The 25554-nt window shown below is 37.7% G+C and overlaps 2 protein-coding genes across 2 annotated transcripts in view; both read left to right on the forward strand.

Moving 5' to 3' along the window:
* The window catches only part of LOC130550511 (26S proteasome regulatory subunit 4-like), a 13873-nt gene extending 5434 nt beyond the window's left edge, over positions 1 to 8439 (forward strand). Inside the window, exons 2-11 of the mRNA XM_057327994.1 lie at positions 3632 to 3685; positions 3765 to 3861; positions 4161 to 4285; positions 4437 to 4622; positions 4695 to 4823; positions 6135 to 6231; positions 6704 to 6893; positions 6998 to 7149; positions 7425 to 7579; positions 8168 to 8439. Of these exons, the coding sequence (XP_057183977.1) occupies positions 3632 to 3685; positions 3765 to 3861; positions 4161 to 4285; positions 4437 to 4622; positions 4695 to 4823; positions 6135 to 6231; positions 6704 to 6893; positions 6998 to 7149; positions 7425 to 7579; positions 8168 to 8302 (1320 nt within the window). The 3' untranslated portion in view covers positions 8303 to 8439. The remainder of the gene's footprint in view (positions 1 to 3631; positions 3686 to 3764; positions 3862 to 4160; positions 4286 to 4436; positions 4623 to 4694; positions 4824 to 6134; positions 6232 to 6703; positions 6894 to 6997; positions 7150 to 7424; positions 7580 to 8167) is intronic.
* A 2512-nt stretch (positions 8440 to 10951) lies between these two features.
* LOC130550509 (calmodulin-1) lies at positions 10952 to 22133 on the forward strand. The gene is made up of 6 exons (XM_057327991.1): positions 10952 to 11086; positions 16765 to 16795; positions 16872 to 17015; positions 20273 to 20379; positions 20494 to 20629; positions 21209 to 22133. Exons 1-6 carry the CDS (start codon positions 11084 to 11086, stop codon positions 21235 to 21237), a joined length of 450 nt encoding a protein of 149 aa, XP_057183974.1. The 5' UTR covers positions 10952 to 11083; the 3' UTR covers positions 21238 to 22133.
* The last annotated feature ends 3421 nt before the right edge of the window (positions 22134 to 25554 follow it).

Below are 25554 nucleotides of genomic sequence, written 5' to 3' on the forward strand. Positions count from 1 at the left end.
TTACTAATTACATATTCAATAGTGTAATTAGATTACTGTACAAATTACTCTCTCCAAAAAGTATTTAGTTACTTATTACTAATTACTTTCTATATCCTACATCAACCTTGATTAGTTAAGTGATTCAAGGATAGACATGAAACGGCTCTTTTAATTCATTCAAATAAATAATATAAACTACATAAAGTACTCTTATTTACTGACCAAAGTATTACAAATGTGAGAATTATACATTAAAGCACGGATTTTAACGTTAGACTTTGAATTTTGATGTCAATTCCACTATTGCACACACATATATTACACAAAGTATTTAGTTTAATTATGTCATAAGTAACTGTAATTAAATTACAGAAAAAATAAGAGTAATCCCTTACTTTACTTTTTCAAGGGGAAAGTAATTAAATTACAGTAACTAATTACTTAGTAACTAGTTACACCCAACACTGGTTAGAGCAACTGAAAATGTGCTGAAAATGTTTCTTGGCTGTATGTTTTAAATGTTTCAAATGCCAGGTTGTTTGACATTTTGTTATTTAATGCAAAGACCTACAATACAGCCTACAGAGAGACAGACATTCACTTTGCATTTTAGTTATTCATAATTGCATTTCCAAGATTTTCATAAAGAAAAACTGATTAATAATCTTAATTATTAGTTGTACATAATGGTAATTCCAATAAATGGTCATCTTACTGTTACCCCTTATCTTGGGAGTCAACCCCAAATTTCTGAATTAGTACTTCAGTCCTTCAGTACCCATTGTACTCTACGAGGCTGAATCCAGTTTCTTATTCGCAGCTACGTATTGACGCTATCCGCTCCACCTTAAAAGACGCGACTCTTTAATTTTCCGGTTTCTTGTTCACCTCAGTTTAGGGACCGTCTAGATTTTCTCTTATTCGCTTTTTTTGCTTTTGTGTCTAAAAAAGAGCAATGAACAGTTTCTAAATATTAATAACACTGTGTGTGTGTGTGTGTGTGTGTGTGTGTGTGCGTGTTCATGTTTGTATATCCCGGTGGGGACCTAAACCTGAATACACGCCAACTCAATGGGGACTCGTGTCACCTGTGGGGTCAAAATTGAGGTCCTCATGGGCAAAAAAGCTTATATAAATTTTACAGAACGATATTTTTTTTTAAATCTAAAAATGCAAAAAGTTTTCTGTGATCTTTAGGTTTAGGGGTTGGGTTAGGGGATAAAATATACAGTTTGTACAATATAAAAAACATTACGCCTATGGACTGTCCCCACGGAGATAATAAACCAGACATGTGTGTGTGTGTCCGCGTACGGGGATAGTAAACCAGACATGTGTGCGTGCGTGCCTCGATTTTCTCTTATTAGCTTTTTTGCTTTTGTGTCTAGAAAAGAGCAATGAACAGTTTCTAAATATTAATAACACTGTGTGTGCGTGCGTGAAGAGAGGTTGCTATGCTGGCTGTCTGGTGCAGGCATAACAAGCCTGAGCTGAATGCCCTTTGAGATGATAGTGGACTTCATGAGGAACCCTCATCACTCCCTCCCCTTACTATTCTCAATATCACTTTGGCTGAACAGATTAAATTATGTTTGTGTTTGTAAAATGCACAGTATGAACCGTTTAATATGCAGTACTAACTGCAGTAATTAACTTATCCTCTTACATCTTATGTATTTATATGCTATGCATTTATGTTTTAGTTTTTTTCCTATTTTTTTGTTTGTGCGTGTGTACAGTTGGCAAATAAAGCTCGTTCTGATTCTGGTTTATAGTTATTATAGTTATACAAAGACAAAACGATATGACAACAGTTCAATGTACCATTCAATATACTAGTTATTGATTACATATGGTGCTCCTGGCTAATTACATGCACTAATTACTTTACATTAAAATACAGGTTGACATTTCTACTCCAGCATTTTTAAGTTATGGATCCATGAAGTTGGCATATGTGTCAATACTGTTCAATGAGACATTGCACTTATGGCCCATTTTGAGGGGCTTTATCTCAGTTGTCTTTGAGGGTGCTTTAAAAATGTCAAAGGTAGGTTATACCCAGTGTCCTTGGCTACCACCATGCAGAAAAGCAAACAGTTTTACTGTAGCATTTTAAAGTTATGGATCCATGAATATGGCATGCGTGTCAATACACGTCAATGGGTCAAGCTGCTACATCTCAATAACCCTTAAGGGTGCGTTGACAGTTTCACATTACGGTTATACCCAGTGTCTTTGACTACCACCTAGCCCAAAAGCAGACATTTTTACTGTAGTGTTTTAAAGTTATGGACCCATGAAGTTGGCATACGTGTCATTACACTTCAATGGCCCGTTGCTCTTATGGCCAATTTGAGGTGCCACATCTCAAATACCTTGAAGGGTGCGTTAAAAGTTTCTCATAGGGGTTATACCCAGTGTCCTTGACTACCACCAAGCAAAAAAGCAGACATTTTTACTGTAGCATTTTAGAGTTATGGACCCATGAAGTTGGCATACGTGTCATTACACTTCAATGGGCCGTTGCTCTTATTGCCAATTTGAGGTGCTACATCTCAAATACCTTTAAGGGTGTGTTGAAAGTTTCTCATAGGGTTTATACCCAGTGTCCTTGACTACCACCAAGCAAAAAAGCAGACATTTTTACTGTAGCATTTTAAAGTTATGGACCCATGAAGTTGGCATACGTGTCAATAGACTTCAATGGGTCAGTGCACTTATGGGCCAATTCGAGTTGATATATCTCAAGAGCCCTTAAGGGTACATTAAAAGTTTAAATTTGAAATTTTTAAAGCACCCTAAAACACAACTGAGATAAAGCCCCTCAAAATGGGCCATAAGTGCAATGTCTCATTGAACAGTATTGACACATATGCCAACTTCATAATCCATAACTTAAAAATGCTGGAGTAGAAATGTCAACCTGTATTTTAATGTAAAGTAATTAGTTCATGTAATTAGCCAAGAGCACCATATGTAATCAATAACTAGTATATTGAATGGTAAATTGAACTGTTGTCATATCGTTTTGTCTTTGTATAACTATAATAACTATAAACCAGAATCAGAACGAGCTTTATTTGCCAAGTGTACACACACACAAACAAAAAAATAAGAAAAAAACATAAATGCATAGCATATAAATACATAAGATGTAAGAGGATACGTTAATTACTGCAGTTAGTACTGCATATTAAACGGTTCATACTGTGCATTTTACAAACATAAACATAATTTAATCTGTTCAGCCAAAGTGATATTGAGAATAGTAAGGGGAGGGAGTGATGATGGTTCCTCATGAAGTCCACTATCATCTCAAAGGGCATTCAGCTCAGGCTTGTTATGCCTGCACCAGACAGCCAGCATAGCAACCTCTCTTCACGCACGCACGCACAGTGTTATTAATATTTAGAAACTGTTCATTGCTCTTTTTTAGACACAAAAGCAAAAAAAGCTAATAAGAGAAAATCTAGACGGTCCCTAAACTGAGCGTGAACAAGAAACCGGAAAATTAAAGAGTCGCGTCTTTTAAGGTGGAGCGGATAGCGTCAATACGAAGCTGGGAATAAGAAGCTGGATTCAGCCTCGTTTAGACTCTTACATCTGAGCTCTCTATAAATTGAATAATTTCTCTTTTTCATCTCAGGGCCAGAGCCAAAGTGGAGGACATGGACTAGGAGGTGGAAAGAAAGATGATAAGGTGATGGATTTTTTTAAAACTGCGCATTCTTTCTTATCCTGGTGGCCTTATTTAATGTTTTAATCTGTGATTTGAGCAGGACAAGAAGAAGAAATATGAGCCGCCAATTCCAACTAGAGTGGGCAAAAAGAAGAGAAAGTCCAAGGGACCTGATGCTGCTAGCAAACTGCCTTTAGGTACATGAAATGCTTAAGTAAAATGTCAGTAACCAAACAGATCCCATAGTTGACTCCCATAGTATTTATTTTCTCTACTATGGCAGTAAATGGGGGATGAGATCTGTTTGGTTACTGACATTCTTACAAATATTTTCCTTTGTGTTTAGCAGAAGAAAGAAATTTATTGAATTATGACAGAATTTACATTTTTTGGTGAACTGTCCCTTTAAGACCTGTAGTCTGTTGTGATACATATCTCGTTTTGCAGCAGGGTTTTGGGTTCAGGTGAATATTGTTTTGTCTTTCTTTGTGTGTAGTCACTCCTCACACGCAGTGCAGACTGAAGCTCCTAAAGCAGGAGAGAATTAAAGATTATCTTCTAATGGAAGAGGAGTTCATCAGAAACCAAGAGCAGATGAAACCTTTGGAAGAAAAACAGGAGGTGTTTAATCCATCCATTTGTATATATGTCAGGGTTTCTAATGTCATGGACAATCAGATAATATCATGGCAATTTGTTAAATGCAGATATGGTATCTCTCTCTCCCTATTTCTTTGTTTTCTGAAATCGTATTTTTCTATTTTTATCCTAGGAGGAGAGGTCAAAGGTCGATGACCTCAGGGGTACCCCTATGTCTGTTGGAACTCTGGAGGAGATCATTGATGACAATCATGCCATAGTCTCCACGTCTGTGGGCTCAGAGCACTATGTCAGCATTCTCTCATTTGTTGACAAAGATCTGCTGGAGCCCGGCTGCTCCGTCTTACTTAACCACAAGGTAAATCACCCACAACGCCTAAGCAAATTATTCAAATTTGGGTGGACCATAACCTGTTGTTCTTGTTTGTAGGTCCATGCTGTTATTGGGGTGCTGATGGACGACACAGACCCTCTCGTTACAGTAATGAAGGTGGAGAAGGCTCCACAAGAGACATACGCAGACATCGGTGGACTGGACGGTCAGATCCAAGAAATTAAAGTAAGTAAAAGACAAACCTTTGCTGGATCAAATCAGATGGATAGGTGCCTGAGTTCAAGGAGTCATTGATAGGTTGAACACTGCCTCCCCAGAAGAATATCAACGACTACTTCTCTAGCCCTGCCCACTGGTTTGCGAATGACTCCCACATTTGTGATGATTGACAAACTGGTAACCATAGCGACATATTTTTCGGCTAAAGGTTTGTTTTGTCTGTCAGTTTAAACTAAACCGCTGATACGCGCTCTTTTGCAGTGTTGCTATGTTCGTTATTAACAAGCACTTTTATGCTTGTTGTTTGGTCTTGGATCAAAAAGCCTCGGCACTTAGGTCTTAATAAATGGTCAGTTGCAGATTTTGAGATTTTTAGGTCTTATAAAATATATAAACAATTTGCATTTTAAGGTTTATTTTCATCTTGTCTTTATTTGTTTATTTTTCCTGTGAAGATCTGGCAACCCTGTCACTTTAGCGAAGGGCTCTCGAGAGCGGCTAGCCCCGTGTCATATGTGCAAAGTGTGGACTTCTTCTACTGTTATTTTTATATAGAGCGACCAAGCAACAAACATGCAACATATTGTGCAGTGCCTGGTTGTGGAATAACACAGTCGCTTCCTTCTGATTCTGATATTAGGAATGCATGGTTGAAGTTCATTTTTAAAGACGTTCCAGCTCACGTGGGTAAAACATTGAATGTTTGTTCACTTCATTTCACCATGGATTCCTTTGTAAACAATGCACATGTCGATGCTGGATTTGCAGAGAGATTGAGATTAAAAAGCAATGCTGTGCCCTCAATTTTGAATCCGACCGAAATCTTATGCGAGTAAAAATATATGTACGATGCGTCACTATTGCTTTGTTAGAGATCGCTTTATATGTCCTGATTATGTGTTACCTACGTGTCTAACCAAGTTTACAGAAGGCTCCAACTAAGCACGTAGCTTGTCAAACAGACACACAGAAATGTACATCACATGGCACACTGCTGTCTTTTGGAACTGTTATCCAATAATAGCTGTGGGCGTTTACTTCCAAGTCTTCAATGCGGCCTGCCCATAAAAACCGAGCGTTTCTGGAGCTGGCCTCAAAACCAGGATAGAAAATAGCCTATTACTTACTGATTTTGATGTTTTTAAATGTAAAAACCACGTCAACCTCATAAGTAGACTTTAGACAACAGTATAAAATAATAAAAAAGGCCAGTTCATGACACATTTAAATAGGCAGCAATGTTATAGTTTATTATTTTAGATGGAACTTTGTAAGGGCATTGTGTAAATTAAAGGTGGCTGTTATCTTAACCTGTAGGAGTCAGTGGAGCTGCCCTTGACCCATCCAGAGTATTATGAGGAAATGGGCATCAAGCCTCCCAAAGGAGTCATTCTCTACGGCCCACCTGGAACAGGTCAATCTCATCATTACCATATTTCTTTTTTTAGTGATTATTTGACTCGGCAATGACTATTGAGATATACATGATTATTTTCTGTGCTTTTTTAAATAATACTTTATTGCACTTTCCACAAATAGAGTGTACAACATAGGGCCTGAAAATGTATTAAACATATTAATTTATCCTTTTAATAATTTAGTATGATTTTGAAACTTTCTGGGAATAAATGTTAAATAAACCACACAATTTGCTAAAACATAGTTGGCTTGAATGGCTAACATCTAATTAATATTTTGACCAAATTAAATTGACACTAAGGAAGGGACTAGCTAGTTTGTCTAAATATTTTTCTTTTAAAGTTACCAAGGTGTGGAACATCAATTGTGTACTATATTTGTGGAAGGTGTTATATAGTAGTAGTAAGTCGTAAGAGCTGTGGTGATTTCACAAAAATAATTCATTGTTTGTTTGCTCTGGACAATAGGTAAAACCCTCCTTGCCAAGGCGGTGGCCAATCAGACATCAGCAACATTTTTGCGAGTTGTTGGGTCAGAGCTTATTCAGAAGTATCTCGGTGATGGCCCTAAACTAGTACGTGAGCTGTTCAGGGTGGCTGAGGAACACGCACCTTCGATTGTCTTCATTGATGAGATTGACGCTATTGGAACTAAAAGGTATAGCAATATCGAGGACTTCATTTGAGGTTTTTACGTATTTGTTTTATTCCAAGCCCTGTCTGATGTTTATGGTCATGGTGTACCTGGGATACCTCATGCAGATATGACTCAAATTCTGGAGGTGAGCGTGAAATTCAGAGAACTATGTTGGAACTCCTCAACCAGCTGGATGGCTTTGATTCACGTGGGGATGTAAAGGTAGTTATGGCTACCAACAGAATAGAAACCCTTGACCCTGCACTTATTAGACCTGGTAAGATATTTAATTCTTAATGTTTTCATCTTGTATGTCTTGTATCTTGTAAAATCTTGTATGTCATTGTAATTAGATTTCCTTGAGACGGAACATTTTGTTTTTGCTAATTGCACAAAAAGTAAACTTTTAATAAGTTTAAAAGTAAACTTTTAATAAGTTTAAAACTAAAAAAAGTTTTAGTAAGTAAATTAACAGATACTTCACTTTCTAGCCAGTTTCAAAGTTCCAAATATGGTATAAAGGCGTTCTCTGCTTTCTCTTATGACGTTTAGGTCGTATCGACCGTAAAATTGAGTTCCCATTACCGGACGAGAAAACAAAGAGAAGGATCTTCCAGATCCACACCAGCAGAATGACTGTTTCAGAAGACATGAACTTGGATGATCTCATCCTGGCAAAGGATGACCTTTCTGGAGCTGATATTAAGGTATGTTGATATGTCTGTTTTTATAAAATATTTGTTTTATGAAATAAAATATTTAGAGGCCCATAGATAAATTTCCTGGAAATTAACTTATTGAATGCACAATACAACAAAGTACGACAGCTTCTATTTGACAATCCCAACATTTTTTTAAATAAATAAATACATAAAAATGAAAAAGTAAAATTAGACTAGTAATGTAATTTGACTAACTAACTCCATGCTAATTTGCTTAATGTTTAATAGTCTCTAAATTATATACTGTTTGTAATACATTTTTCGTTCTGAAAATGTGTGATTACAAACTGTTTCATCAATATATATCATACTGAAATTGTAATATACCATGTATTCTATGTCTTTATTCTTTATTATTATGTCTAAGTAGTGCCTAAATGTACCTATGTAAAGCTGCCTTGCAATAATTTAAAGTTGTGAAAGACGCTATATAAATAAAATTGAATTGGATTGAACAATGCTGACATCACAAGCTCTGCTGCCCTCTTGTGTTGTATTAATTTGTTTCCTTTCAGAATGGACTGTAATACAGTAAAAGTGTTAAATGTGTCCTTTTTGATTTTCTCACTTCAGGCCATCTGTACAGAAGCAGGGCTCATGGCCCTTAGAGAACGGCGGATGAAAGTTACAAACGAGGACTTTAAGAAGTCCAAAGAAAATGTTTTGTATAAGAAGCAGGAGGGTACCCCAGAGGGGCTATATCTCTAATCTTTCTCCACTTCTCATTTCTTTGTGCATATGTTCCCTTCTGAGTGTTTGCTTGGCTAAATTTTGCGCATGCAAGTTCTTTTTCTGGCAATATATTTTTGTGTCTTTGTGATTATAAAATAAATACTGGAACTGTATCTGAAAATTTTGATTTTGTTTCATTGTCATAGGCCACAGAATTTGATTGAAAGATTTGATGTAAATTATTCAGTTAATTAAATTGAATTGACCTGAAGTGAACTAAAAACGGTTTACCCAACAACAATTTAAGAATTGAATTATTAGATCTTGGCTCTACGCATTAATCAAAATTATTTAAACCATATAAACCAAGTCAATCAGATTTTTAAGAATATTGTTAGCTGATATAGTCCCAAAACATGAAGTAAACAGAAAACATTGATAAGCATTTGTGACTTTCTGTGTGAATTTCAATATCACACACACATACATACACCTGTATATATGTGACCCTGCCTGTGAAAACCCTGTGAAAAGCAATTTTTTTGTGATTTATTGTTTTTTACATAACTCATCCTACATTATTGGCATTATCTCATAGTTAGATTGAAACTTTAGCCTGGATTTAACAAGCTGGGTCACTTATAACATTCTGATATTATTTTAAAGGAAATTGACTAAAAAGCATTTTCCTGCATTTCTAGGAATTTATTAATTTAGTTATCAAAAAGTGACAGCAACAGACACTGCCTGCAGAGACAACGTATTTTTAGAGGGAAAAGAATTATTAATTTTCCTTCAAGAGAGGATCTGCTAATTATTAAAGGATGAGTGTCATACTGTCTTTCTCTTCCTCCTCTGTAATGAAAAGGCATCCCTGATGTACAGGAGTCAGGAGCATCAATCGAAATTCTCCAGTCAGCAGAAAGCAGCCAGTCTGTGGCTCTTCACACAATCACTCTCCTTAAATCAGTTGGACCATGCACTCACTGCCTTCACATCAAGAGACATCAAGAGAGCAGAGACCAGCACACTTAAAGCTAAAGCTGTGCGCAGACCCCTGGCGGTGTTAGAAATGCTAAACTTCTCTAGATATTTATGGGAGACCATTTATCTCATGTTTTAAATGATTAAATTACACAGGTTATCAAAGAAACCCACAATAAAGAACAAAATGTGAAATCCAGTCTAGGCTATGTGATCTTCCACCCTGTGACACTAGGTGTCGTGTACAACCATTTTGGTATGATAGTGTGGTTTCTTGGCAATGTGATCGAAGATGGGTTACAGTCTTTTGGAAGCAGTCATTCAAATTAGTGTATTTTAAAAAAAATTAGTGTAATTTTTAGTTTATTAGTACGATTTATTACAGTCATTATTAAGGAGATTGTCTGAAGGCACTATGCATGTGAATTTACATGGTGCAAAAAAGGTTCTAAATGGGATAATATGGGCTTTTGTTATTTTAAGCTATTTTAAAACATTCATTCCAATAAAGTTCTAAAAAAATATTTCATCAAACCATATAGCCTACATATAAATGGCCCCACACAGTACATTCCAATGTTGAGTAATAAATGTAATCCTCTTCTGGAGTCAAAAACGAAATACCTAAACGAAAGTGCATTGCGAAGTTTTGCTCTTTCATCAATGTAAATACAGATTCTTCGGCATTTGTTTAGCGGTATAGTCTTATGTGTTGTGCATAAGCCAATAAAAAGGGCAGAACATAAACCTGATTATTTATCGTACTGCCGTTTATAATAACTTTAGCAAATGTAGCCAAATACTGGTTCCAACGTGGAAAAGAAAGATAATAAATACTAAAATAAAGCCTGGTGCATTGCAGGTCTAGGGCGGCCAATAATGCCCCCCTTAACATTGTGTATAATATTGCAGGTCTGCGTTAACCAATCAGGTGCTCTGTAGCAAAACAACACAGCAAACTCTGAAGCGGAGGACTCTACCGCCGTGAGAAACTAGCGCCACACAATCTTTGGACAGAACTTGTTTTAATGTATTCCATAATTGGTTAGAATGGTTGCAATGAGTTTGAAACGATTGTCCCTAAGTATAGAACATTCTATTCTATTACATTTCACATTTTACACAAATAGATATAAAAGTGACCTATCCTTTAAATGAACGTTATTTAGACTTTCTCTAAAATTATTAAAATGAATGGGACAAAACGAGTCATTTTAGTCAGCAAGATGTATTTTAAATTAATTATTAAGAACTTTAATAGCTTTTTACGGGGTTTAATATATGTTCTAAACCACAGCTTTATTTTCTATTACATGTAACACAAATGTATAATGTAGGCAATTAAAAAAAAAAGAATAAAAATGCTTACATATTCTTGGTTTACTGACTTCCATTGGACAATTAGTTTTTTAATAGTTTTCTTTCACAGAAAATTAGAAAATGCGCTAATTCAATAATTGCCAGAGGTAACTTTAAAACAGTTTAAACCAATATTTCAGCAGAGTAGTACTTATTTGTACGTAAATGAGTACTGTTTGGCACGGAGTTGTATTAATCATCATTTTGATGCTCAAGTATTTCAGCAGAACATCAACAGTATTTACTGCATCGGTGTAGAAGTAGTGGGCGCTTCGGTCTAAGTGCGCTCTAACGGCCCGTGTAATTGGCTGACAGGGAAAGACAGGGCCGTTCCGCTCGCACCGATTCAGGAAGTGAGTGGCGGATCTCGCCGAGTACAGATCAAGAGCTGCACAGTGTACAAGTGAACGCGCATCCTGGAGAGACCAGCGTTAAATCTAGTCTGGAGATTACCGACCTCTATTTCCCACAAATATGGTACGTAACCTTTTATGTCATATAACGCTTTATTTGTATTTAACGCTGTTAGACATTTTGACTTGGTTATGCCCGTTTTCACAGATGAGCCACGTTTACATAGAAATGGCCTCGTAATAAAAAATCGTTCGATTAAATATGTAACTTTCAAAGGTCTGATATAGAAAGAAACGTGTTTCAAATATTTTTCATTAACGTTATTCACATTTTCTGGTGTTTTATTTGAAGTGAAGTTTAGCGATGCAACAGCCACAATGGAGCCTGAATCGAAAACTGCGCAATTCTTACATCCTTTATCTTACATACGGGTTACACACTTCAAATGCTGAAGAAAAATATTTTCTTTTCCCTAATACATTATAATTCTGATTAATATTATTTTATTATTTATACTATGTCCAATATTACGAGATGGTCATTTTTATTTAGATCTACATGACGGCGTATTGGAAAAAACTGTATGATTAGATTAGATTTATTGGGCTGGTTGTCCCAGGGTTCGAGGGTACAGGGTCAGTGGGTTGGAATGCAAAGAATGTGTATGCGGTTGTTTTTACATTTGATGGATGGGACATGAAGAAGATAAAGATGATGATAGATGATGTCTCAGATGAGGATGTTCCTCCGCCGCCGTCTGTTGCATCATCTCTCTTCCTGCACCCTCCAAAGGATGAATTTCTAAGGCAGGGCTGATATTCCCATTTCAAACCACTTTACAGACCTTTAAAGGCCTTTACACCAACATGCAGCTGTATTTTAACCACACCACAATGTTGGATGCATTGAAGGGTGTATTGGCTTATGGTAATGGCCACAGTTTCCTGTATTTTCTCTGTAGTCATTGTAGCTGATATCTGTCATCGGGCCTTTGTTGGCTGTTGGACCTAAGAGGTGGTGTTGGCAATTCATAAATGATGTAATTGTGGTGTATTATATAGTAAACCAGAACACAGTGTATTTTTATATTTTCAGCTGTGCTTGTTCCTTTAAAACATACATATTTAATTTGAAACAATTTAATAGTGTTTTAACTAGACATCAGTGAGATTAAATAGAAATCTAATGGAGACTCTTCTCAGATTTACGTATATCATGAGATGAAGACTCGTGTCCCCATCAGAGTTTCAGAAGAAATCGCATAAATGGAACAGAGTATGCTCAAATTTTCAAGGTGTGAAAACAAAATTGCTAAAATAATTTAGCTGTAGCTCAAACTCTGCTTTGGGTTTTACTTTGACTTTGCATGTGTATGACTTGAAGTGTTGCAAATGTCCAAGAATATATATCATCTTGTTTTTTTTTTAAGGTTGTATGACCTTCAGGGCATCTACTGGATATATTGGGCCAGTTTATGTTCATATAACATCTGGGAGAGGATAGACTGAAGTTATGATGTAATGGTCCCTCAAACTCATGCTTTATGTGTTGGGACTCATGAGGATTGTGCTGTGTACTGACCTACATTGTTTTTCCTGGAAATATTTTAATGAGGGGCAGAACAACATTTATACAAACTCATTTCCCCCCAGACAGGTAACAATGGTGTGACAGTGCACAATGTACAACCAACAGAATTCAGTCGTTCAGTTTATATCGGACTATGGCGTTGTAGTGAATGGTGGATCTTATTGTTTTGTCATTCAGGTGCCTTTTGCCTGATAGAAGATTGTAAATGTCTTGTGGGTTGGTTTTCATTATTGTTCTGTGGTCACGTTTTTTTGAATAATTGGTATGCTGATCTCAAAATGTCTAAATATTGACAGTCTGATATATTTGCCTGCCACTAATAAACAGTTTAGCTGTCTCTTTGAAAGATTATTATGATATTTACATAAACTAGTAATTCCCATTAACCTGTTTACTGTATAGTCGAGTTATGAGCTACAAGGCAAAACAGCAAGTTATTGCAAGTGTACGTTTTGGGAATTGTTCAATCCCAGAACACTTGTTTCAATGTGTGCCTTTGATGTTTCTATCGATCTGAAACCACTACTGTCCATTTATTGCCCATTAAAGAAAGAGAAATGGTTCAAATAATGAGACCAATAGCTCTCCATGGTCTGCGCTGGATGAAGGGAGTCCCATAACGTCTGTTCCTGTGGTGCTCCCTATCCCCCAGGCAGGGTTTTGGGAGGGCGGCTGATGGGGGTTGCCTGGGTACTAGGCACATGGGCATTGTGAATTAAATGAGCCGTACATCTCGCAGCAGACCCACTTTTCATTCTTTTTATACATAGTACCTATGAAACAATGTGCATGCATTAGAAAGGCTCTTAATGTGGATGTCAGCTGCATGTCATTTCATGCAAGTATTGTTGCTTAAAGTGGCTGTAACTCAGATAATTTCTGCATAGCTCATGTTAATCTTGAGTACTTACAGAATAGTTTCGTACCCAAATATCCGTAGAGTCTTTAGTTTGATCACATTTATAAAAGACAGATACAGCTGTATGATTATTTCCGAAAACATACAGCTTGTGCGGGGGGAGGGAGGGGGGGCGGAACTAAAGCACGTGCGCACCCATTGCCAACAAAAGACAGGCATATGACTCTGTTTCACTTACCGAGTTCAGTTCATGTCCAGTATCTTTTGGCGCTGGGACCGCTCCATCTGTCAGTTTCAAACGATCTCCAAATCCAGCATTATATCCACCATTTATATAACATCCATCACTGTTGCCTGAAATGCCGTGAACAAACAAACACACCTCAAATTCTCTCACTATCGCAAGAGTAATGAGCTGCAGCGGCAGGCCCACAGCACAGCCAATCTTGATGCAACGCAGCCAATCTTGATGGTAAGCGGGTCTTCCTATCGCTCGTTGGTTGACGTGTGGGCGGGCTACTTCTTACGCCTTGCCATGCTTTTCCGGGAGAAATGCCCAATAAGGGACTAAGAAAAATTGTTAACTAACAGTTTTTCATGTTCGAAAAAAACTTTCCGAAACCTATACGAACTTTGGGGGAGTGTTTCAAGCACAGAAACACTATCGTAATACGTCCAACTCGTTTTTTGACAAGTTAACCATGTCAAGAATGAGAAGACGGCACGTTTAACATTGTAAAGAAGTCAGAATGCATGAAACACCTTTGTTGCACATTCCCTGTAATGCGCACAGGAAGTAGAATAATTAGAAAATGTGATTGAAGGGAACACTTCTTTTGGCCCATTGGTCTCACTCGCCCCTTCATAATGGGGTTATTTGTTTTCCTATCAGCCCTCATATACTTTAGCAAGCTCTTGAGATTAATGCAGTGAGCTTTTGTCTCCACATTGTAAAACACAGGCCTTAACCCTGATGGTCAACGTAGTGTAATCTGATGCCAACAGACAGCACCTACATACTACAATAACTAAAATGGCTTTGTTTGGATGTCACGTGAGGTCTGAATGATCTCATTCAGATATTCAGAATGTTCAGTAGTAATAACTGATCTGGTAAAAAATGTTGAAATTAAGAACACTTGGGGCCGGTTGCACCAGCTGGACGTACACCCGGTTGTAAAATGCACCTTTAGTCCTGCATAGAATTTATATCTGTTGGACCACCAAGGCGTGGTGTATGTCTGAGACTAAATCTTATACCTAGTCAGAGGTAGGCATAAGTGAAAATTCTTGTTTATCCATGGAGAAAAAATTATACAGTATAAAACTGAGATAATGTCGCGTCTAATACAGAGTAGACTGAATGCGCAGCGCGGAATCCACGCCTGCATTATCCACAGAAAAACTTTGTGTTTTAAAGTGTATTTTAGCGCTCTTCATTGACAAGTGAACAACATAAACCGCATGAGCGAGATTTGTGAGCAGTAGTGGAAGAAATGGAAGAAACAACGAACGATCAGTTATTTGAGATGTCTAAAAGCTAAGTGGAGGAGCAGGAAACATAATTTGTCCGTCAAATACCAGAGACAGCGCTGGATTATTTCGAATGAATTTTTCAAGAACGAATGAAAGGGTTCTTTTTTAATTTATATTTACTAGGGTAAATAGTCGAAGATTCGATGCTTCGATAGGAGGAGCCTGATTCGACTTCCAGTCTCCCAGTCGAATCTTCGCAGATGTGTTATGCAAGGGGATCATGCCATTTTGGTTTTATGGGCAGTGGCATAGCAGACGGGCACGCACTCTGCCGACAAAAATATTATTTATGATATAAAGAAATGGGACATGTTTAGGGTTGGGTACCGAAACCCCTGACTCATGAGCGTGAGGTCTGGCTATGACCCAGCGCAGGATCGCGTCTCTCCGTATCTTTTGTGCTGTGAGACCAGTAAAGAGAAGCAGCACCGCATGCACCCGCAGATGACTCGCAAATGAATGTGCACACTGTTTCCAAACATTTGTCACTTACTGAATGTCTGGGCATATAAATATGAATTAACACGTTGTCTGTAAATGCACGTAGTTCGTTACTTAGACTGAACCTTGCTGCATGATACAAAAACTAATAAATATAACCATACCGTAATATAACCAAAATCACCGCATATAGCAAGGATGTTGATGGCGCAGACTTTCGGAACTTGTCATTCTCTGCACTGAAAGCAAGCGTGCGTGTAAGGAGGATGGAGAAAGAGTGCGCAGGAAAAAATGTGAAAGGGACTTTTTGACTGTTTAAATGGTAAGATGCTTTATTGCATTCCTCCTTTACATGCGGTAAATAAAGTAACTTAATTTGTAGTTCATTAGTAATGAACATGCTGTGTTCCCGTTTGTAAAAAATAATTCATTATTATCGAGTAGTTTTAAAAATAGTTTTGAGACGAGATCTGTTCTAGTAAGTGGTACAGCATTGTTACGTGATTTTTCATTTCATGAAGACAGACATCATTTTAAGGGGCGTTATTTAGGGTACAATATAATAGAATGGGAAATAATGGAAATAAGTAACGGAGTAAATGATGGAAAATAAGATGCAGTTAAAGTTTTTTCTACCGGACGAGTTAAAACTATTTTCTAAGTAAAAGAAACTAACTAAAATATCTCTTTACATAAAATATCTCATTTCATAATGTTCACCTTAAAGAAAAGTTTGGAAGTGATGTTTTAGAATTTATTTGTAATGTTTTCGATTTCAACACCCTCTGTCCTATTTAACACATTTAAAACCATTCCACCCTGCCAATAACTTACAGGAAGGTTTCATTTTTTTTTAATGTTTAGCAGCTCTGAATTTGTAGAATTAAACAAAACGAATTATCACACAGTTATACATGAAACGGGCGGGAATGGAGTGCTGCTTTTTCTGTAATTTTTCTTTTATCTAATTATTTTCCCTCTTTAACATTTTCACTCATTGGAGGCAGTAAGAATGTCACTCTCAATGTGGTAGAATGTGGCTGCGGGGACACGCATCGTCTTAAGATGAGCCTAGCTTGTCGTAGTTTTAGATGGTGCAACAGGTGTAAATATTTATCACAAATCTGGATGTAGTTAAATTCGACGTTGGGCTTACACCCAACTTTTTTACGTTCAGCTGGTGCAGCCGGCCCCTAGTGACTGCATAGAAACGCCCTGTCAACTGACCATAATACCCTGGCATTGTAGCATCAAGTTTTGCTAAAGTACAGTAGAAATCTTGCAAATAATTACAATAGTGGTGTTACTGTATTGTTTCAAATACTTCCTAATGTGTTCTATATCTACTAACATCTATTTTTTCTGTTGTTTTTAGGCTGACCAGTTAACAGAGGAGCAGATTGCAGGTAAGAGTTAATGTATGTAAACTGAAATGTTTTAGAGCATGTGCTGAATGCATATGCCACTCTCTACCCCCCTCAGAGTTCAAGGAGGCATTCTCCTTATTCGACAAGGACGGTGACGGCACCATCACAACCAAAGAGCTGGGCACAGTGATGAGGTCGCTGGGTCAGAACCCCACGGAGGCGGAGCTGCAGGACATGATCAATGAGGTGGATGCTGATGGTGAGTGGATTTGTAAAGTAAAAATAATTTTACTTTACCTCCACCTTCTTGTTTTCGATAAAATATCTAACTCAAACAAAGCGCAAATGTGACAGAGCTTAAGGACATCGTCCTATTAATAACCCGAAGTTGTTTTAAGACAACTGACAGGAGAAAGTATTTTTCTCCTTTAACTTCATTAGAGATTGTAGAAAATATGTGTTTTTCATGTAGCTGTCGTTGAAAAGAACAGCTCATCTGTGAAAGCATCTAATCTCATCCACTCATCTCTGTGACATAACTCTGTCCAGCAGAGCAACGGTCCACTTGTTCATGTCACCAGAAAACTCTTATCAGCTTCATATCATGAACCTCTATGACAGTCACCTAACACAAATCAAGATGATGTGGTATCCGGAAACTATAAAACCTCCGAAGTCTGCTGGTGTCCGAGCATTCCGTTGGTCTTTATGAATCAACTAACTAATCGATAGGCTTTGTGGAATGCAGCCTGCCTCTTCTTTGCTGATGCGATCTAGGTCAGACGGCAATAATGCAAGTAGTGGAAAATAAAAGTAATTGCATAATCCACTCTGCGCGCTTGTCATACATCTCATTCCCACACACTCACTGAACTCAGTTGCTGGGAAACCTAAGACTCTTTATTTTGAGAATCGACACTGGAAGTGACTTGGAAATTGCTGATTTCTCCACCGTTGTGATGTTGTTTCACAAAGGTTTAACATTTTTATGTGCCATGCTACAGAGATGGAAACTTGGACTCGAGTTGCACTTAAATCGCAAAAACGGAGACTATACTTGACTTGGACTCGTGAACGGCTGACTCGAGACTTGATTTGGACTCGTGAAAAACGCAATGCAATTCAGTACATTACTTAATTTGACCTAGATTACAGCAAAATGTTTCATATTAGTACGTCATTATTGCACATAACATTTATTTTTATTTTGCACCGGTAAATGTGGCACAAAGACCTCGTAAAAAAAGAAAACACAGGCTATCACACCAGCATCAGCACTGGTTCGAAACTGTATAAAATATCCAAGACATTCTGTAGAGTTCATTAGCTTTAAAGGAGTAATGAATTAAGACATCAATTTTAACCTGAGCTTTTGTTATGTAAGAGGGAATCGTATTCAAGCGAACATCCTGTAAGTGTCAGAACTGAAAACGCCCTTGTTACTGAAATTACAACTGTTATTGACACCAGGCCCAGTGAACACCAGGTCCTGGAATAAGATAGAGCAAGCAAGCAATAAACATTCCGTTAAAGATCACCACACAGTCGCTGCATAACCTTCCTTCGGATTCCGACATTAGCAATGCGTGGTTGAAGTATATTTTTAAAGACGTTCCAGCTCACGTGGGTAAAATATTTATTTTTTGCTTCATTTCACCGCAGATTCCTTTGTGAACAAGGCACAGGTCGACGCTGGATTTGCGGAGAGACTAAGATTAAAAAGCAGTGCTGTGCCGTCAATATTGGATCCGATAGGAATGGCGCAGCAATCTTACGCGAGTAAAACATTTTTGTACTATGCGTCACTATTGCTTTGTTAGAGATCGCTTGATATGCCCTGATAGCCCAATTCGCACGGGATTAGTATTACCTGGGGGGGACCTCTAGTCATTTGTAATAATTACAGAGGTTGTCTGTGAGCTTAATCCCGCGCAAATCGGCCATGTCTGTAATTTGTAAAGTAAAAATTCCCCCACAAATTACCTACCATATTTTGACGAACACCGAGGTCCTGTGATAATATTAGTCCCGTGCGAATCTGCATCTCTGTGATTTGGCGGGCTCGTATATCATTTTTTAAGGTTTTATCCACCGTTTGCGAATAATGGAGGCTGTTTTGAAGTGTTTTGATATTATTTCGGGTGCTGGCCATCTCCATACCTGCCAACACTGTCATTTGGCCGGGAGTCTGCCGTTTGTTTTTTTTATCATGGAAACTCTCGTAACATTTGAGACCCACGATCGCGGTGATCTTCTGTCCGGTTCGCGATCACAGGTCTCAAATGCTGACAGGTACGGTCATATATCATTAAACACCATACAAAAATCGGCTATACAAACTATACGCAAAGCCTTGCCTTCACATCTGGGAAATAAGTCAGTAAATTTGAGGAAAATGACAGGCTTCACTTATCCCGTGCGAATGTGCCCCATGAAATACAGATGTGGGGAGGTAACTTCTAAATCACACGAGGTCCCCAGATAATACTAATCCCGTGCGAATAGGTATAATGTGTAACCTAACGTTACGTGTCTAACCAAATTCACAGAAGGCTCCAACTAAGTTTACTACGCAAACTGCTATCCAATCATAGCAGTGGGCGTTTACTTCCAAGTCTTCAATGTGGCACGGCCATTAAAACCGAGCGTTTGTCGAGCCGACCTCAAAACCCGGGTAGAAAATAGCCTATTACTTATTGATTTTGATGTTTTTGAATGTAAAAACCACACAAGTAGACCTCATACAACAGTATAAAACAATAAACAAGGCCAATTCATGACACCTTTAATATTTCAAAACTGATTTAGCTTCATACACTGTGAATTACAATAACTATCTGAGAGAACTATTGCTAAAAATAGAAGATAGACTTGAGACTTGACTTGGACTTGGACCTCCAAGACTTGTAAACATGTCTGCCGTGCTAAGGATATGTCCTATTGTTGACATCTTTGTTAAATATGTGTGTCTTCTGGTGTGGTGTTTCTTACTATATTATACAACAGACCATTAAATCATCACCTGTTCCAGCCCTGAAGACCATGACTCCGAACTCATTGTCCTTTTTAGACTAGCTAATCCTAGACTGGTGGTTTTACACATTCAGTCAGTAATCCACCCTGGTCTTTATTACCGCACACTTGACTTTTTTCAGACCTCGGTAAACATTCAACTCTTTAATGGTCATCTGTGGCCAGCTGCAGGGATCTAGCAGAGTCTTCTCATATCATTGGCTTCTATTATTCATCATGAACCCTGGAGGACTGTCAACCCTCTGCTAATCCAGAGAGTGTGTCACATGGTTCTTGATCTCCCTTGGCATATCCCTACCTCCCAGTAAACTCATCTCTTTGATGACTCATTGGTGACCTGTGAGTGACCATCATGTTTTCTGGGCACCGCTGCAGTTTGCGTTACGTATGCATGTAGAGTTTCCTAGGCTACTGAACTAGGGTTGATTCTTAGTAAAAGTTATGTTTTAGCAGTAACATTTATATATTTAATGTTTTTTCAAGGCAATGGAACCATAGACTTCCCAGAGTTTCTGACGATGATGGCCAGGAAAATGAAAGACACAGACAGCGAGGAAGAGATTCGTGAGGCCTTCCGGGTATTTGACAAGGTACGTTTTTTTGCCTTGGTCTTTTTACTACAGACAGAATTGACCTGAATCTCAAAGTAGTGCCAGTAAGGTTGGGTGATGTTTTCTCATCCTGGTTTCCTATGCCATCTTCAGGATGGTAACGGCTACATCAGCGCTGCAGAGTTACGTCATGTTATGACAAACCTTGGTGAGAAGCTGACTGACGAAGAGGTGGATGAGATGATAAGAGAAGCCGACATAGATGGTGATGGTCAGGTGAACTATGAAGGTAAGTTCTGTTGTCCTGTTGATCTTAATGCCCACAGCTTTTCCTTTTGCATTTCTATGTACACATTTCTATTTAGGAATAACATAAAAACTTACGTTTTATTAGAAGATGAGCAGTATTGTAAATCTCAAATTTTTGTCGGTTAATTTAAAGAAAGAAACGGTGTTTAAGTAAATTCCCAAATATGTTTTAAAGCTGCATTCTGCAACTTTTACTATTGTGAAGTGAAAACTTGTTCAGAATGTACTTGTTCAGTGACTCAATTTCTTCACCAAAAATGTTACAGATTGCATCTTTAAGTAAACCTGGACAATTAACATTTTTATGTATTTGTATTATCTGCATTTAAACGGCCTATTGAACCATGATCTTAAAAACATGAAAAAGTGACACTTTGTTTTGCTAAATGCAGAGCCTCTTGATTTTAAATCAAATTGGATGCTAATTACCATGTAAAATCGGCCTTCACCTCTGTGTAAAAAAAAAAAAACATGTAACAAGTTAGCAGTTGGCTGCACTTCGCGGCAATTGGCCAGAAGCAACCACCTAATCTCATTTCCTCTCCATCTCTCCTCTCAGAATTTGTACAGATGATGACCGCAAAGTGAAGCCTCCTCCTTCTGCTGTGCCCTCTTAGAAGAGAAAAAAATCAGTCAAATGTTTTACTTACCTCTTGGGAAAATTGTTCATTTATTCATAATGTTTCTGTTTAAAAATAATTGAATGTTAAAATAAAGTATCCTTCTGTCCACAAAGAAAATAATGGAAAAACGTCAAATATCTGCATGAAATGGTTAGTGATCCTGTCCCCAAAGATCAGTCTAGCATCATTTATTCAAGAAAAATAACCTGTAACTACCTTCAAACTGAAGAAACGCAGCATTTGGTGAACTCTTTAAGTTCCATCTGCTCTTGAAAATGTTTGGGCTGGCCATTCTCCTTTTGTTCTCTTGTTTTTTCTGTTCTTCATGCATGCAGCTTGAGCCTGGAGTTCATTCTCCAGCCAATTGGAGCGTGCTGAGTCCACTGAAGTGTTGTATTGTTTTGTAATTAAAGAGGAAACATGAGTAGAGAGAAAGCTTGTATATTCAAGTTTCAAGTGGAACGGGCTTTCATGTATTGTGGGGGATAAAAACAAAAAATCAAAAACAAGAAAAAAATACAAAAACTACCAAAAGTCGAAAATGTTTGGCATGACTTATTGTTTCAGATTTATATTTTTGTTGTTTATTTTGTTTTAATGACTTTTTATTTTCCTGGACGGCCGACTCCTCCGTGGTCTGCTGCACCATGATGGAGATGATGGAGAAATGTTATAGATGGTTGGAGGAGTGTTGCTGAGCCTTCACTTTCCACTCTTGTTTCTTTACTTCTGATTGGTGAATTCTCGCCTGCGTTGCATCTGCTGCGGGAGTCTGCACTCCATAATTCTGTTTGCGTTCATTTCAAGTTGTACATGCTACTGTTTTAATATTTTCTTCAAATAAAGTGACCATGTACTTTACGACTACCGCTCCGCTGTTTGTGTTGTGTTCCTAACTGTCTTTGTGATATCCATCCTGTAGATCAATGGCAGAGTACTAGACTACTTGTGTTCCAGCTCAATTACAGCTTCCTATTGAAACAAAGGAGCCATCAAACATTTAATGGCCAATCATCCTCCAAGTTTTGTTCCTTTTCTCAAGGGTCATTTTAAACCTCAATTCTCTTACGCATGCATTATGCAAAGCCATTGCATAGTCGCTTTACAAACACTTTATTAGAAATGACTGCATAATGCAACACTTCTAATCGTAATTGCCGCCCACACAGGGCTGGACACCCAGACCAAGATGCAGGAGAGAGTCTCACTCACCAGACCCACTCATTATGATATGTGATCTGCCCCCAGGATTAAATTAAGCATATCAATATTTCACGTGAAAATGAACCAGCACGTTGAGTTGCCAGTAAGCAGAGAGGAGGATTTACCAGCCTCCCCTGTTCCTACTCTCAACACTGGGACAAAAGCCTTATCATATAACACAAAACAAGGCCAACTCTCTCGTGTTTGGAACATAATTTAGTTGTGACATTAGTAGTCTAATCTAATCCAAAGGGTGCTTGAAATTTGAAAGCTGTGACACTTTTCTACTGTAGAAACATTTCATTTTACCTCGTGTCATTCCAAACCTATATTATATGGGTGTTTTTAATGGAACACACAAAGAGATGTGCCTAGGCTTTGTTACTGAACTTAGTCAACAAAGACCACTTATAAATATTATGACCACATTATAAAGTGAAAGTGACCTATTAGTCAGATATGGAGACCCATACCCGAAATGTGACCTCTGCATTTAACCCATCCAGAGAGTAGTGAACACACGCACAGCAAGTCGTGAACACACGTACACCCGGAGCAGTGGGCAGCTATCACTGCAGCGCCTGGGGAGCAAGTAGGGGCCTTGCTCAAGGGCACCTCAGTCGTGCCGTAACACTTACAAAGCAAAGCATTATAGCCATTGTAACAATATAGAGTTCATAATGTGCTATAAATCATCATACTCATACTATACTGTATTTTATAGAACACTGGAAGCAAATGGTGCACGTATACAAATTCTCTGTATGCATACCTGTTTGACCATTTGGCATGAAGTCCCTTTCGTTTTCAGTGTGATTAAAGTTAAACTGCAAGTGGAACAAAACACAGTTAGATTAGTGGTGAACACAAATCCTATACTTCAACATTTGGCGCACCTTAATGAAACCAAGAGAATGATGTTCTGGGTACTCTAGTCTAGACCTTTATGCAAGACATAAAAAACACTGGTCCAGATGTACTTCCTGTTTTCGTTTTAAACGTTTTATATGTTACACTGACAGGAAAAATGTTCAAAAAAGTGAAACCGTTAACAAATTTAGTGATCCTTATATTTTCTCAAACATCAGCTTTCACACCATTTTCACTGCATATTACCCATACATATCTGTACCTAAATGGTATATATAAGAACCTCTTTAAAGGTGACAGGTTTTTTACATTTTTGACTATTTTTTCAGACAGTGTACGACAAAAAACAACAAACAGAAAATGTAGAACTAAATCAAAATGTTAATAATAAATAGCTTCTAGGAATTGCTTATTGTTTACATCTTGCAAAATGCTCTAGATAGTAGATTAATGGTCTAACTGTGGATTAATGTAGTAGATTAAAGTGAAAAATGCATGTTTTTTTTGTGCATAGTATGTGCAACATCAGATAACATTAGCGTTTAACAGTTTATTATCTGTTCCTGTGGTAATCACTTCCCTGTTCTGTCTGATCTCAGATCAGAATTGGTTTTCACAATGTTTCTATTGCGAAACTTCTTGATTTCTTATTCATTTTCTGCCCCATGTGCTACTGAGCTGTTGTGCTTTATTATACAAAATATACATCAAAGGCCTGTACACATTATCTGTTTACCCTGAAAGCATTTACTGTATTTTGAAACACTACATTGTTTCTGGACGGGTAGCATGTAGAACGTGCACAGGCAGACACGTTGAAAAAGATAACCACAAACACACTGACGCTTACTAGCACAAGCGTTGCTGTTTTTACATAACACTGCTGACTGCACCGTGTGTTGTTGTGTCTGTGAGCATGTCTGTGTGTATATCTGCATACAGCATGGAAAAGTGAAACATGAAAACGCACACACACGCGCCCATGTAACGCATGTAACAAAACCCTTCCAGACGGATTTTGTAATGTGTTGCATCATGAAAGAGTTTCATCAGTCCTGCAAGGGTGAACAGAGGTGGGGTTTCCTTTTCTTTATCTCAGATGACAGTGAATTGAACCAACGCACAAGCAGTAAACAACAATTTACGATCCCTTACACTGATTTACCTGTATGTCACCTAATCAATATTTATGAGCCGATAATGTCCTTCTTCACATTTTTCCTTTAATTTCTTTTTAAAAGGAAATAAAATGTCACAATGTTTTTTTATTTGACTTAAAGGGACTTAAGTTCACCCCAAAAATGAAAAATTTGTCATTATTTATTCACCTTCCTGTCATTCAAAACCTGTATATGACTTTTGTGGGAACACAAAAGAAGATATTCTGAGAAATTACTCAGTGACTCAGGTTTTGCTGTCATACAAGATATACAATGGAAGTCAATGGGGCCCCAATATCGTTGTTTGAACATTGTTCTTTTGTGTTCGGCAGAAAAAGAAAATCATACCCTACAGGTTTGAAATGATGGGTGAATAAAATGATGAAAGAATGTTTATTTTTGCACAGCAAAATCGGCAGTGTTAAAAAATGTCATATCAACACTGTTAATATGACATTTTTTAACACCGTTGATTTTGCCGTGTGGGTGAACTATCCCTTTAAAAATGTGTCAGCTCATTTTGAATAATTTTGTGTTACTGTGTGTCTATACATATGTACCCATATGTCCTTGAGATGCAGGTAAGGACAAGCAAATTGATTAATAAATATACTAAATGTGTTTACGGGATAGAAGGTCAGTATTAAAGCAAGTCTATCGCACAAAAGTACCCACAAAACAAACGTGTGTGTGTTGTGTATGTGTATTGCTTGTGTGCAGATGACTGTTGCAGCTCTCTGAGCTACATTTCTCAAACACCATTGGAGCAGATACTACAAACAGACCCTTAAATTACATAATTACAAATTAATAATGAAATCCTCTGTAGCACTTAAGTATGTCTGTGTGTATGAGATTGTGTGTCAGGTTTGGCTCACATTATGGGGTCATGTAGCCCATGAGGTCAGTGAAATGGTCAGTAAAACCTGAAATCAGCTATATTGAGAGAACCAGCCAAATATCCCAGTGAGGAGCGCTTAATAAACACAATAAATAACATCCTGGTGAAAACGCAGAAAGGTGTGTGTTTAATATTTAGAGAATAGAAA

Source organism: Triplophysa rosa, unplaced genomic scaffold, assembly GCF_024868665.1.
Source record: "Triplophysa rosa unplaced genomic scaffold, Trosa_1v2 scaffold34_ERROPOS4128799, whole genome shotgun sequence".
Lineage (NCBI taxonomy): Eukaryota > Metazoa > Chordata > Actinopteri > Cypriniformes > Nemacheilidae > Triplophysa > Triplophysa rosa.